Here is a 16,070-nt window from a genome sequence, read left to right on the forward strand (position 1 = left end):
TTAACGTAAACAAATAGTATAGATTTCATCTAGGCCATTCATACTATTATAACAATTATTCACTCCTGGGACACAATCATTGGCAAATTATACAAAAAGTATATACATTCTAACGTCACAAACTAATTTTGATAAAATACACAAACGATGCGGTTGACATATACATATGCTCCAATGAGTTAAATTCTACAGTTTCATCTACAACTATACAATAATACAATTCAACTAAAAAGCCTAGTATTTTCAAGTTACCAAAGATTGATAGTACTAAACACCAACATACAAGAGTTGAAATTGTAGAACGTTTCGTTTTCACACGTCCGTATTATATGATTGCATTGTACGACACGACAGCGCGACGAGACATCTTGCGGGGAGCAATTGGAGCTCGCCACGTGACAGGATAATGAGCTCACGTGACCCGTCAGCTTCAGCCCCCGCCCTCGACGAACCAACAATTTCCGGACTCTGACGAACGCGTTTCCAATTTCAGACCTCGGTAAGCACTTTCCATCACTTGTTTTCCGATTTCTCGAGTTAAAATCCCATCAACAATGTACCCCTGTAAAAACACGTGTACGCAGATCAAACTCACTTTCTCTCGACGCCGGGGGCTATTGTGCAATTTACCTTCCTTGAAATTGAAACCAAATGAACCATTTGCAGCCAAACATTTATAGGTGCCTAAATGGTATGGTAATTTAATATGGCATTAGCAATTTAATCGAGTGGTTCTTTGAATCTAACGTTTAAAAGAGCTACAAAAATACACTGTCATATATATTAGCAGGGTCACTGCTGCTGCAAAATGAAAGTGTCTGAAATGAAAATATGCCTGAACTATTAAATGTTTATTTAATTATAAGTTTAATAAGTAAGTAATTTATAACTTTCTAGTTCAACAATCGGTTTCTGTAAAGATTTTTGGATTCTCCGCACTTTCTCGTTTCTAAACACGCAGTATGATTCATAATATTTAACAAATCAAAGTCACATCAAAACAAACAAATACAGACTATATTATTTTTAAGTATAGACATTTGTGGTTTCAAACACTTGCTTAAAAAATGGTTCTATTAATAGATGCTCTCAAGGTTTACACTTGCAACGCTAGGCACAATATTCCTAGTGTGTTTCCGACTGTAAACATCGTTCCTGTGTAATGTTAATAAATGTTTATTTTAATTATTTGTCTTTCTTTTTTTAGTCATTCTAATTTTGTTAAATAACCAAATTCGCACCTAGACTCTCAAAGTGGTTTTAAGTCGATGAGTAAATATGCTCATTGTGTAGATAACATAGCAACAAATCCACAACCTTGATTTTTAGTTTGCTAAACGATATTTACGAATCAAATTAACTTATTCGTACGTCTGTACGAGAATATCTAATATGCGTTTATACTCTCAAAGTGGCTGTATTTTCCGAAAATATTTATTTTATTTTACTTGGAATACATTTTATTATTTTAAATCAAAGAAGCGACTTTCTACCACTATCGGCAACCTAAGAGAATGACTGACTGGCTATCAATAAATTTAAATAATATCAGCGCCTGTTAAACGAATATCACGCTGTAGGTACTTTTGTGGACAAAGGTATACAACCGCATGGCTCGCCCAGTTTGAGCAAGCTTATTGCCATAACTATTCCTATACCATTTCTATGGGCCGATATTGCAACATTTCGAGACAAATGATAAAATCTCTATGAGACAGCTGACATTTGACATTTTGATAATCCATCCATTCCACTATCACTCCGGCTGCACGGAAAGTTTTATTTTTTTTCCTCAATAGCTATTAACGGTATTTGATTTGACCAATCATACATTTCAATTCTCTGTAGTCAAATAACCCGATAACATTGTCAACATTTTCTTATAAGAATCACTTATGACCGTGACCATTTTGACGTCATTCGAGATAACAAACATAGCTTCCTAAACGGTAGACGATCATTGGGTTTTTCCTATAATAAAACTTTGCCAATGATGCATTCATAGTGAACTTCAAACATTATCCTTATTGCGTTATCCTTCTCTGTATTGTATATTTTTCTTAGCAGGTATGACGTTAGAAATTATACGACAAAAACCTACTTTTCATATCAGGTACAAAACACAAATGGAGATAGTTTAAGACCCGACATTTAACATAAAATCAAACCCCTAAGTGGTTGAAACAGCACGCGAACCTTTATACTTCTTTCTTTCGCCGTTCTTCTGTATTAGAAGAATAATGATCTTTTATCTAGAATATGAAAATAGTATATTAAAATCTCGATATTCTTCATTAAAATCTTACCACCATATTATATTCACAGCTCCGAAAATAGCGCTAGCAATCATAGATACATAAACTAATGTTTGCAGCCATGTCACTAACAGGCGGCAGCAAAATGTATGTACTGCATAAACCTGCATACACCTTCCAGTATTATAGGACTGATCTTTGGCAATAAAAATGTTTAATGTTGCACATGAATGTGCACTTGTTATATCGAAATGTAGAACCATAACTGTATGCGAATTACGTATCTCAATCGACAACTGACAACAACAAAAGCCCGTAGCCAGTTGCGCTCGCCGGCCGGTAAACGATCTGTAGACTAAGCAAACCTTGGCGCGGTCATTCATAGACGGGTGACCGCATAGTGGTATTTGAACTGGGCGTCTCCGCTTAGGAGGGCACGTAAAAAGTCGATCTCAGTTGTTTTCAATTAACATAACAGTCGTTAAGCCACGTCAAACGTCTTTTCGGCGGTTTGAACAACTTCGACACTAGGTTGATCATAACCAAACGATTAGTAATAGTACTAGTTGACAACTAGTGTCAGTCAAATTGTTGGTCACTATTGAGTTCATTACTTTAATCACTATAATCTAAGCGAGAAAACAATGTACAGCATAGTGGCTTTTAGATAGTTGTCAACAGACGTTGACAACTATCTAAAAGCCTCTATGCTACTACAATTTACTTTTTTCATTATGCATGTCTATGCATAATGAAAAAAGTAAATTGTTTAGTGGTCGTCTTTTATCGTTCCGCCTTGAAACACATTCCGGTCCTTACTTTTAAGGGGTAAAGCTACCCTTATGCAATATGCAGTTTTTATTGTTAGAACATGCGAAATGCAAAATATTTGTAAGCCAAAGTATTAGTCACGACACATGTACCAAAAATACCAATAGTCACAAATCGAAAGACTTTTCCTAAGTTTTTTTCACGTTTGACGACAATAGAAATTACTTTTTTATTTTTAACTAGCCAACTTCGCTTGCGTCACGTAAGAAAGAATGACGTCACGTGTCCCTACAGGTTAGAATTTTTCCCGTTTTTGTAACATTTTTACTGGTACTTTACTCTTATTGGTGGTAGCGTGGTGATATATAGCCTTTAGCCTTCCTCGATAACTGGGCTATCTAACCCTGAAAGAATTTTTCAAATCGGACTAGTAGTTCCTGAGATTAGCGCGTTCATACAAACAAACTCTTCAGCTTTATAATATTAGTATAGATTAGTATAGATTCTCGTAATAATTTGTAAAGTAACTTTTGGCGTCTTGGACCGAGTTACCGCGATAAAAATGAATTGATAACTACCTATCTGAAGTAATTAAGCATATAATATTCGTTCTTGGGGACATAAATAAAGTCAAAAGATCAAAATTGTATTCACCTTTCATTTTGAACTACTTACATTGGTTAATTTTTCTATTAATATTATGGTGACGCTTCCACTCTGAAAGGACACCTCATATTCATTTCTTAAAGTGGATCTTTAAATATACGAAGTAATATTCCATGGTTCACTTCGATAGGAAAATAACAAACTAACAAACAAATATTTTATCAACAATCTATTTTACGATGGCAGTAAACATGGCTTTACAGCGAGACCTTCATAAAAGCTTACCTACGTATACTTAGACAATTAGGATTGATGTCACTCTAGGTATTTATGATTTATTAATTTCACGCCTTCTAGGGTGCTCTTAAGATACTGGAACTTACACTTGTAAGGTTTGAAATAAAATATTTAAAAAGACAGCAAGAAAGCAGTATTACATAGTAGTCGAACCGTGCTCATGGCTCACGTCTAGTTTAAGTAAAAAAAATGTTCCCGGGATTGGTTTTGTTGACATATAAAATAGCTTGTTTTGACTTAAACTTAAGACTTTACAAAGAACTTTACGCTAAAATACAAGGTTTGGTAATTTAGCCGTGTAAACAAATCAGACAGACTTTTCCATTTAAATAACTGGTTTGAATATCAATTTACATTGATGTACTTCAAAACTATATTGTTACTATGAAATACTAGTTTGGAATGTTATCAGAGCAATAAATGAATAGTGATATAATAAAAATATCACAAAATAGCTATTGAAAATAACTTAGAATAAATAACTAGTCTGTAGTCATACCATGAAACTGAATAGTTATATTCTTTAGTTAGTGTAAATACATTACAACAAAATTCAATTATATTTTGTTATCACCATCACAAATGTGATAAGGAACATTTCTATCACGTACGGATTCAATAGCGTTCCAAAAGACAAACAAATTGAATTCAGAGAATTGATGGTTTTTCATTCGTATATCTACTTACTACAATATCACTATTAGGTGAGGTGGCCTTAGCATTGAAATCGTGACTTGGTCAACAACTGGTATTATTTAAAAGCAGTCGGCGTTAATAACCGGTTAGTGTTGTGCCAGTGTCCAACTGAGATACTGCTGTGAACATGAAGCTCCTTTTGTGCAGTGAGTTTTACATTTTATTATATTATTAATAGATCGTCTCCTTCATAGTTATGATAATTATAATATATCTTATTTATTTGGTACTTTAAAATGATTTAAATCAAAACTTAAACAATAAATTTAAAAATAAATTGCTTATTCTTTAATATTTCGTATACCTCCTACCGATAAATAGTTAACACATTTGATAGACAGGTAACCTTCATAACCTTTGCACTTGAAATACATGATATTGTGTTATCTTTTACTTTAAAATGCACACAGTGATTGTTTTATACCAATATAGAACATTATAACTTAAAATATATTTATATGTTATAGTAAAATGCTTCTATAGATCTAATGAGTGTAAAACGTTTACGTCATTATTACCAAACTTGATTGTTTGGTTACATTATGTGCAGATAGACTGGGATTCCCTGACATCAAAGCAGAAGCGTTAATGTGACTCGACCGGTTTTCCCTGTAGCTCATTGTTTGATGGATGACCGTTGCTGTATTATTGACCGATTGTTCACTTGTTGCTATACCTGCTAGATTGTTTACGACAAAATATTTACGAGCTAAATCAGGCCTTCGGATGCTAGTTTAAAAGTACCAAGTAACTAAAAAATAAACAATTTTCTTAGATATAAATTCTCTAGTTTTAGTTGCAAAATATTGTAATTTTTAAGACAGTGAAATAAGAAGGTATTCATACTTTCATTGACAAAATACGTTACATTTTCAAAAGAACATTTGAGTATAGTAAAAAAACTACCAACATCAGAATATGACTTATAAAAACAAGCAATAAACGTATTGTAGTCATAGTCAGTCATATTTTTTGTGAGACCTTGGTACCAGTATACCGTACAGGGAAGTCTTTGTCTTCTATGCGTAAAGTAATTACTATAACGACTTAACAGATCACCTAACCGCCGTATTTGGAAAATTTAGATATCAAATACACAAAAGATTGAGGAAGCACTACAATGTGACAATGACATAAATTATTAATAATAACATTGGAAGTATTTTAAATTTTACATCATGGACTTACCTTATACAACATACGTTTGTAACTGTCGGGACAAGGTTTCCATGGGAATGAAATCAACGGGATAAAATTGTACTATACCTGGACGAGGCCAGTCCGCTAGTAATAAATAAGTCAGAAACTGTTATAGATTTGAACACCCCTGAATAATTATCGGTTAGTTTATCAAGTTGAATAACAACAGTGTTTCTTACATTTACTGTCACTTTATCTATCAAATAGGTCATACAACACATGCCGGGAAACTGTTACAGAAACATTTTCACTTCGTTTTCAATAGCTATGCGAATTCTAGCAATATCAGTCTCAGCAAGTTCTGATCTAATGAATTATATTTTTCCAGTATTCGCCCTTGTGGCCGCAGCCATGTCGGACACCAGCTTGGAGGAAGTTCTGAAGTCTGGCAATGACCAGTTCACCGCTAACATGTTCCAGGTAATAGAATAAATAATAAATAAATAAATATTTTGGGACAATTCACACACGGTCATTTGATTCCAAACTAAGCAGAGCTTGTACTATGGTAACCAAATAACTGATAAACATACTTATATACTTCTAAATACATACTTATATAGATACATTAACATCCAGGCTCAGAACAAATACTCGTGCTCATCACACAAAGATTTGTCCCGGGTGGGATTCGAACCCACCACACGCGGCGCTATGGTTGTTGCGGCGAGGTGACCGCTTAAACCACTGCGCCAAACGTGCAGTTAAATCAAAATAGAAAAATAGAAAATCAACTCTTATATACTTATGTACCTCAACAACCGCACGTACAACGGCTATGAAATAGTCTTATGGACAGTTAATTTTTTTTAAACAGTTCAAACAAAATTCTTTACCTTACAAAACTTGTTCAAGACTGCATCCTAAAAAAATATATTTGTAAAATATGTGATACTCTTACAAGTCAGACCATATATATACTCGTATTTCCCCAACAGTCAACCTAATAGTCACGGCAATGTTTTTATAAACAAAATTAGACTCACAATTGTACGAGAACACTATTATTAACTAGTGACTCATCCTACTAAAATACACTATAAAGTTATATACAGACTATGTAATTACTGATGGATAAAAATCAATCTACAGATCGATCGTGCATAGACTAAGTATAATTGTATTGTGTTTTCCTGTAGATAAAAACAAAGAATTACGTAATACGCCATTGAGCTATAATTAATTGTTTTTGTAACTGACCATAAATGACATAGCAATTGTTGAAAAAAATATGCATATACAATAGCCAAAGATGAAAAGTGAGGTTAAAAGTGACAGAGACAAATAAATAACTAAAAATGTGTACATCCGAGCAAAAGAACTTTATATGAACGTTGTTAAACTTATGATGAATTTCAGGAAGTGGTGGGGGCTGATGCAGAGAAAAGTTGTGTGCTATCAGCATTCTCCGTCTTGTCCCCCCTCGCCCAGTTGGGCTTGGCTTCAGTAGGAGATTCACACGACGAAATCCTCAGAGCCATCGGATTTCCTAATGACGACGTAGTAAGTTAATATGTTTTTTACAAAAATATAACCCATTATTTAAAGATTAATTTAGATTACGATATATCGAGAGCTATATTGTACTTTAATCCTAGAAATCGCATTTAGCCATTATTAATAATAAAAAAACGCAAATCCGGCCAATAGCAGCATAAATAAAAGAATATAATAATATATCAAATACAGCTTTTTCAAAAAAAAATATAATTTTCAGACCAAGCAAGTGTTTACTGACGTGAACAACAGACTACGTTCAGTGCAAGGTGTTACACTGAAACAGGCAAGCAAGATATACGTTAAGAATGGCTTAGAGCTCAATGACGATTACAAAAAAGTATCAAGGGACGTTTTCGATTCAGAAGTTCAGAACATTGATTTCTCCAAACAAGACGCATCGGCGAAACAAATCAATGCATGGGTAAATATTTCTAATTCGGATGAGTGACTTATTTTATTACAAGAAGTTTTTAATCCCTTAATTTTTTCACAGGTTGAAGATCATACAAACAATCGCATCAAGGATTTGGTTGACCCTCAGGCCATAACTCCCAATACACAAGCTATTCTAGTCAATGCTATTTACTTCAAGGTTTGATATTACATCATACTTTTTGACGAATGTTCTTACACATATTCAATACTAATAATTGTTATAATTTAGGGAAGCTGGGTGAAGAAGTTTGAAGTTGGAGCGACTAGTGATCGTGATTTCTATGTAACCAAGGACAAGAAGGTCCCTGTGAAAATGATGTACCAATCAGACGACTTCAATTACTGCGAGGATGCAGAGCTCGACGCTAAGGTACAGAGTCTTGTTTAAACTATTGCCAAATTTATTTATAGCACTTCTTTTTCTTAATAAGTTGATAAAATATTTTCCCTATGTCCCAGCTAATGCTACATAAGCTGGATATTTTTTTCTTTGATAACTAAGACTTCTACAAACGATAAACATCAATTCAATAGTATATTTTAAATCATAAAACTCGTTTCTTTTTCCAGTTCCTTGAAATGAAATATGAAGGAAACGACACATCCCTTGTCATCGCACTCCCAAACAAAGTTGACGGTGTAAACGATCTCATCAAGAAATTCAAAGACCCAGCCGTATTAAACAATGCTTTGAAGAACATGTACAACACAGAGGTTGAAGTTTCCCTTCCCAGGTTCAAGATCGAAACCACGACAAACTTGAAGAACGTTCTGGAAAAGGTATGTTGAATATAAGGTATTGACATGTCCTCATTTCGCAGGGTATGTTTTAAAGTAGCTCACGTGTAAATTTTCTAACCAATTTCTTCGCTTTTTTTGTTTCTCTTCATAAAAACCTTTCCGTGCTTTAAAGAAAATATGACAAAAGTAATAAGTTAAATTGATCTACCCGTTCTCGAGCTCAGCAATACATAATGACGATTAATTACTATTTATATATCTTTTGTTACTTTCAGATGAACATCAAGAAACTGTTCCAGGCTGGTGAGGCTAAATTAAACAATTTAATTAAGAACAATGCAGATTTGTATGTGAGTGACGCAACTCAAAAAGCTTTTATAGAAGTCAACGAAGAGGGCGCTGAGGCTGCTGCTGCCAACGGTGAGTGTACATTCTCTATTACATTTTCTTTATTTCAAAATATAAAAAAATCTATATACAATAAAGAATTTGGTGGTCATATCAAATGATCCAGCCTGTTTCAGAAATTAGATAGAATCATTTTTGGACTAGCGTTTCTGCAGCGTTTGGTAACATTCGTCACTATTATAGAAATGTTACCGCAAACGCAGCGTTATGTGTTCCCGCAATGTATATAAATATGGTATACTACTATGGTATAACTGCACATAACTTCATAAATGTAAGAAAAATAATTTTTGGTACAACTTAAATTCAAGCGTTTAAGAAAACCATTAACTTTCAATTCTCAACATAAATGTTCTCGTTTTTATTTGTGTATTATTTTCCACACAGTTGCGTTTGGTCTCACAAACTGTTATACATTATTTACCAATTGTTGTATTACAGGTTTTTATCTTTCTAATAGATCAGGATCAGATAATTTACGATTTATTGCAAATAGACCATTCTATTTCACTTTGCTGCATAAAAATGTAGCCGTGTTTAATGGAATATATCGCTCCTAGGTGATTATAACGTAAAATTAATGCATGATTTGTTTTTCGTAATAATAGAGACACAAATCATTATTATTTGTATTTACCAACTATAAAGTACAACCAATATATCTGCAAAATACTAATCAGATGGGCGATCACGAATGTACACGTTCGGTAACACGGATAGGACATCGTCAGCTTATGCAAATGAAACTAAATTAAAAATGACTGCCAAATGTGAAACTCACTTTTTTCTTACGAAGATGATAAAATCTAAACACTATTATATATCGAACGTTTGTGATCGTACCACTGGTTGTCTTATAAAATTATTCATGTTGTTATTTATACCCGTACATGAAATAATATTGAATGTATAACTTTCACACCATCGAAATAAGCCTTATGTGGTGATGTGGATGTGTGTACCTCATATTGTATGTATGTACTCATACGAATATTTATGAAAAAATTATAGTGTCAATAATATGTATTAAAAACGGCATTTCTTTATTTACTCTAAAGCTATAGCGCAATTCTATACAGTCGGTACTGTCGAGTTTCAACAGTTTGACATTTAAAATGAACTACCAGAATAGTTCTTACGGAGCCCGGTAGAGGCGCTAAACGATTTTCGTGTAATATTTTTCGATACCTAGCCGCGGTTGTCGGTAATCGCTAGTAGAAGAATATCAAGCTACTGTTGCCCAATTCTATCGATTACTCGTGTAGCTTAACCGGCTAGCCATGGCAATTTTTTGTAAGAAAATTAGATCAGCGCCTTTAGCGGACATTGTAGAAACTATTTTCGCTGTACATTTTAAATGTACTCTCGATACTCGATGGTTCCAACTGTAGAGAATCGCGCTACTAGAGACCATTTTTATAAAAAAAAACTACGTAATATGATTATATTTTTGATGTTTCAGCGTTCGCAATCGTTGACAAACTATTATTGATCCGTATATTACCCAAATTTAAAGCTGACCACCCGTTCGTGTTCTTCTTAAAGGAGAATAATCTGATCCTCTTTAGCGGTGTTTTTCGTTCCTAGGTATCTACAAGTTATCTGTTGTCAAATGTTGGTAAAACTTAAATAACAGCTGGTTTTACATGTTGAGTGCTATTAATGTCATGGAACATTTATAATTTCAGGCTATCGATGTTCATGTGCATGATTTACGTCGAATCAACGATATGAATATTATAATAGTATATCCTAATTGTTCTCAACCCCCTACAACATTAACGGTGTGCCCTTTATACTGTAACCTAACGCTCTAATTAAGAAAATATTGTACGAATTACTATTAACAATTGCCAAATCAGAAAAAGAATAAACAATGCATTTGGTCATTGGCTTATTATGTTTGGGTTCGTTCATAACTGAAATTAATTTATTTGAATTAACATGAGTTTCATCGGTTCGTTTTATTTTTTATACCAATTATTTATATTTTCCCGTAGGCTTAGTAGGTCCAAGTGTCCAACGAAACCTGAAGTTTACTGTACCAAAAATTATATTTTCTATTTTTTTTCTGGAAATGTGTACACGAATTATACACGAGAAGACATTTCGATATAAAACCTACCTATTCCTATTACTAATACCTTAGCACTATTAGCAATACAACTTACTTTCCTTTCTATGTTTCTATTTAGATAGTATAAAATCTATTTCAATATTCCAGAATTTGGTATAGCGTATTTAAGCGCTTTTATATCAGAACCGACTAGATTCATCGCGGATCACCCATTCCTGTTCTTCTTATTGGAGAAGAATAACATAATTTTTAATGGAGTCTACCGATCTTAGGTATTAGTTATATGTTGGTGCCTGACTTGCGCAAAAAGCATGATTATTTTGTAACATATAGCTGTAATATAGCTTATTCGCAATACTTTATAATTTATAATATATATTTTGAAATTAACCTGCAATATCATTAGCTGTGTGAAAGTTATTTCTTACAGCTTACTCCTAGTTTTATTCTTAAAGTTCTGTACGATTAAAAACGCACAAAATATTATTTTATTTCAGTTGAAATTATTAATTACGAGTAGCACATTTTATTTATTTTCGCGGTGTGCTTTACTTGCTCGTTAAAAAAATATTTCTTAAAAATATATGTCAATTTATGCTATCTTTTGACATAATATATATTTTAACTGAACATGAAACTGTCAACATAGTTATACTTTTAATTTAACTGGCAACAGGTAACAAATCGCTCACTAAAGCGATTTGAGTTACCAATCTTAACTCGAGTAATGGGACATACAAACTAAAGGATTACAAACAAGCAATACTCAATCATAATCGCATCATAGAATTGTTTATTTTTATTTATTACAGGAGTTATAGGGGGAATCTCCCCGTCTGTTAAATTGAGAATGTATTTTAATGCAGATCATCCATTTTTGTTCTTTTTGCTGGAACATAAGAACATATTATTCAACGGAGTGTTTCGGTCTTAGGTATCTGTACGATTATTTTATGATATATGTCTGGGATAACGCCACCCATGCTTTTATTTACACTCTAATTACAGTTTCAATAATGGTGTGTTCGAACATGTGTTGTCCTTGACAATTACTTTCTAATAAAGTTTATAATTAATACTAATGAAGACGCACTAAGTTACTATTATATTACGGAAGCACTGCTCTGAAGACATTGGTCCAATCATAATAACATTAGCAGGAACTGTTCAAAAATAATGAATAAATAAAAAGAAACGTGTGAAGTTTCATATTCTTATAAAACTTTTTATGCAAAATTAACAATATTATTTTTAAGAATTAGCGGGATCCTCTACGTCCTTTTCATCATATCCCTGATAAGATAAAATATTGTTATACTTAAACAAACACTAAATACGGTAGGTATGATTGGGTCGCTCTTGATTACCGATAGTAATATAACATTTCTTGCTTACAGCATTTAGGGTGGTTATTAAAAGCGAAACTTTAGGCAAGCCATCATTTGATGCGAGATATCCTTTCGTATTCTTTCTACTGCAGAACAACAACACTTTGTTCAGTGGAGTATTCCGAGCTTAGGTATTTGCCCAACCTTTGCAATTTATCATGCCGGTTTCACGGGAGCCTTGAAAATAATCTTGTAAAAATGCATTTTCATCTATTTAATGAGCTGTATTTCGATATAATTCTGAAATATTGATTGGAGTATGTGTATTGTACTACTTCTAAACAAATTACTTCATGCACAAACTCGGAGCTTAATGCTTATTTATTATAATTCAACATTATTTTTCGTTTCGCGTACAAATGTAACTGATGCTTAATAACCTCCCATACTGTGGTTAAGGAATAAATTGGCAAATTATTAATAGGCCACTTGAAGCGTTAAAAAAAGCACAGTAACGTAAAAAAGACGAAACATTTTCTACTAAATTATGCGCAATTCTCTTACGCACATCGTTGATAGGGTTGACCTGTATGTTCAGATCGGCTCTTTTTCTACGCTCAATAATTTTATCAGAATTATCGTTTTGAATATATTATTTTTATTACAGTATTTTTCATCGTTGAAAGTTCTTTATATGCTCCGTCGAAACCATTATTCAAAGCAAACCATCCGTTTGTATTCTTCTTACTGCAGAAGAACAACACTTTGTTCAGCGGAGTATTCCGAGCTTAGGTACATGCTCAAAATGTACAATTTATCTTCTGGGTTCTATGGATTCCCCTATTAATTAACACAAAATAGCTTATTAATACATTTTTATTTATTTGATGAGCTGTATCTCGAAATATTGTATATTACGTTTGAAAAATTTACGACCCCAAAACACGGGGCTTAATAGTTATATATTATGATACATTGATTGATTGCGCATTTATATGTAACTTGTGTTTGCAGAATTTATTTACATATTTTAAATGAGAAACTTACAGAGTTCAAGAAAGCAGGTATCATTAATGTACCATTAGAAAGACGCAATTTTTTAAGCACATTTTAAATACACACACAGAACACACACATCGTTACTACGGTTGACCTGTATGTTCATATTGGCTCTCTTCCTCAGCTCAATAATTTTATTAGAATCTTCGTCTAAAATATATCTTGTTTCATTACAGTATTTATGCTAGTTGGAACTTCTTTATATGCTCCGCCAAAACCAGTATTCAGAGCAAACCATCCGTTTGTATTCTTCTTACTGCAGAAGAACAACATTTTGTTCAACGGGGTTTTCAGAAATTAGGTATCTACCCGACTTACAATTTTCATGCGGGTTGCATGGTCCTTCTGTATGCACGCATCATAAACAGCTTGTGTGATTTTTTATTAATTGGAAAAGCAATATTTCGTTATAAATTAAGAAAAAAGGATTGTCTAAATTAATCACCTAATAAAAGTAATGGAGCTTATAGAGGTAAATCAAACTCTCGTACTGTGTTAACAGAATGTAGTGTATGCCTACACGAATAATAATTAGGAAAATATAGGGCACTGAAAAAATATGCAATTTAAATTATGCGCAATTTCCACACATACACAATTCGTTGATACGGTTAACCAGCATGTTCAGGCCAGCTCTTTCCCTAAGTTCAATTATAGAATCTTCTTCCAAAGTACATACATTTCTCTATTGCAGTATTTATGGGATTTGGAAGTTCTTTATACGCTAAGCCGAAACCATTATTCAGAGCAAACCATCCGTTTGTGTTCTTCTTACTGCAGAAGAACAACATTTTGTTCAACGGGGTTTTCAGAAATTAGGTATCTACCCGACTTTTACAATTTTCATGCGGGTTGCATGGTACTTCTGTATGCACGCATTATAAACAGCTTGTGTGATTTTTATTAATGGGAAAAGCGATATTTCGTAATAAATTAAGAAAAAAGGATTGTCTAAATTAATCACCTTATAAATGTAATGGAGCTTATAGAGGTAAATAAAACTCTCGTACTGTGTTAACAGAATATAGTGTATGCCTACACGAATAATAATTAGAAAAATATAGGACACTGTAAAAATATGCAATTTAAATTAAGCGCAATTTCCACACATACACAATTCGTTGATACGGTTGACCAGCATGTTCAGGCCAGCTCTTTCCCTAAGTTAAATTTATTATAGAATCTTCTTTCAAAGTACATACATTTTCTCTATTACAGTATTTTTCCTAGTTGGAAGTTCTTTACATGCTCCACCGAAACCAGTATTCAGAGCAAACCATCCGTTTGTATTCTTCTTACTGCAGAAGAACAACATTTTGTTCAACGGGGTTTTCAGAAATTAGGTACCTTTTCAAAAATTTTACGGGGGCTTTTATTACACGTGCTTTTGTTTTCCTTGGCCTTAATTTCACATTTGTACAACAAACACTATTTGCTCAGTTTGATATAAATAACTAAAAATAAGTAGTATGTTACCAGTCTTTGCATTTAACATTATTCTTTTAGTACTATATTTTAAAAAAATAGTCCAACGACCGATTCTGTCAGCTCTATTTTTTTTTACTATGTAATAATAATAACAGCCAGTGCTTTGTTGCGGTTTGTATATAACCTAATAACAATTATTTCTAACATAACAAAGTTAAATCAATTCCATCTAACTTCCAAATAATTAACCCGTTGCCCACACTCCGTTATATTTTCAATATTTTTTAATAATAAGAGTTTAGCGCTAACAGTTTTGGTCCTATATAAAAACATTGATAGTAAACACATTTTTCAGATGTTAGCCTCGAAGTCAGGTCCTCGTTTCAAAGATCAGCGACGGCAGATTTCGTTGCCAACCGGCCGTTTGTCTTTTTCATACGCTGTATAAGTGAACGACTAAAATTATCATTTATTACGTTTTCTGGGATATTCATGTCATAATATTATACCAAATTAATAGTAGGTATTGCTTAATATGATATTCAGCATGAGGGCAATCGGTGATCAAAACTTTATACGTACATATAAGTAATGCAAAGGTGCTTATGTCTAAAAATATTAAAATCATATCATCATAGTACGACACCGGCGGTTGTTCAGACTGCAATATAATACTGTATTGTATTCTTTATAATAAATTTGGCATTTCTGGTTATATACTATACAATTATAAGGAGAAAAACTTACTACGAAAACAAAGTTTTCCTGAAAAATCATTAATTTTCGTTACGGTTAATTCATTGTTTTTATTAACAAGTAGTTGTAGTTTTCAGTTGCATGTCAAACTTCACTTCATACCGGCCTCTGCATGTAAAACTCACATAGGTACAACTCTTGCACGTGAACAAGGGTCAAACTTTTTTGTTTATTTATATGGTGGTGTATTGGTTGGTGTGGTGCATGATAGTTTAAGTATTACTTAAATTTTGTTATATACATTTTTAATTTTTTTTAAATGATATTTACAATCGCAAAATCTTGTTAATTGTTTGTCTTTCAAATATTACCGAAATTAAATATTCTCAACAGCGAGCAATGTAATAAATAAATAATAATAAAATCTTTTGTAATAAATATTCAATCAATTCAAACGTGAGATTTTTAACACAATTTTTATATTTCAGGTTTATTGCTGCAATCTAATCAAAAATGGCTAAATGTGGAACAGCCATTAGCATTTGAGATTTTAATACACTATGTTCAATTTAA

General features: G+C 32.8%; 1 protein-coding gene across 11 annotated transcripts; it reads left to right on the forward strand.

Moving 5' to 3' along the window:
• The first annotated feature begins 4,611 nt into the window (after positions 1–4,611).
• LOC142972894 (alaserpin-like) lies at positions 4,612–16,070 on the forward strand. Of its 11 annotated transcripts, none has more exons than XM_076114312.1 (10): positions 4,612–4,771; positions 6,154–6,245; positions 7,185–7,328; positions 7,543–7,746; positions 7,819–7,917; positions 7,990–8,130; positions 8,331–8,540; positions 8,777–8,921; positions 9,351–9,469; positions 15,986–16,070. In XM_076114312.1, the coding sequence occupies exons 1-9, from the start codon at positions 4,753–4,755 to the stop codon at positions 9,467–9,469; spliced, it is 1,173 nt and encodes a 390-aa protein (XP_075970427.1). In that variant the 5' UTR covers positions 4,612–4,752; the 3' UTR covers positions 15,986–16,070. The 11 variants fall into 11 exon arrangements, with proteins under 11 accessions (XP_075970427.1, XP_075970422.1, XP_075970418.1 ...); XM_076114307.1 differs by lacking the exon at positions 9,351–9,469 and adding an exon at positions 10,372–10,496; XM_076114303.1 differs by lacking the exon at positions 9,351–9,469 and adding an exon at positions 11,134–11,258.

Source organism: Anticarsia gemmatalis, chromosome 5 (genome assembly GCF_050436995.1).
Source record: "Anticarsia gemmatalis isolate Benzon Research Colony breed Stoneville strain chromosome 5, ilAntGemm2 primary, whole genome shotgun sequence".
In the NCBI taxonomy this organism is placed as follows: Eukaryota; Metazoa; Arthropoda; class Insecta; order Lepidoptera; family Erebidae; genus Anticarsia; species Anticarsia gemmatalis.

What these genes read in the sequence shown, in the direction of transcription:
- LOC142972894 (XM_076114301.1), top strand. An exon ending in CGAAACAAATCAATGCATGG is followed by an intron (nt 7,747 to 7,818) that starts GTAAATATTTCT and finishes ATTTTTTCACAG; the next exon opens with GTTGAAGATCATACAAACAA. An exon ending in ATGCAGAGCTCGACGCTAAG is followed by an intron (nt 8,131 to 8,330) that starts GTACAGAGTCTT and finishes TTCTTTTTCCAG; the next exon opens with TTCCTTGAAATGAAATATGA.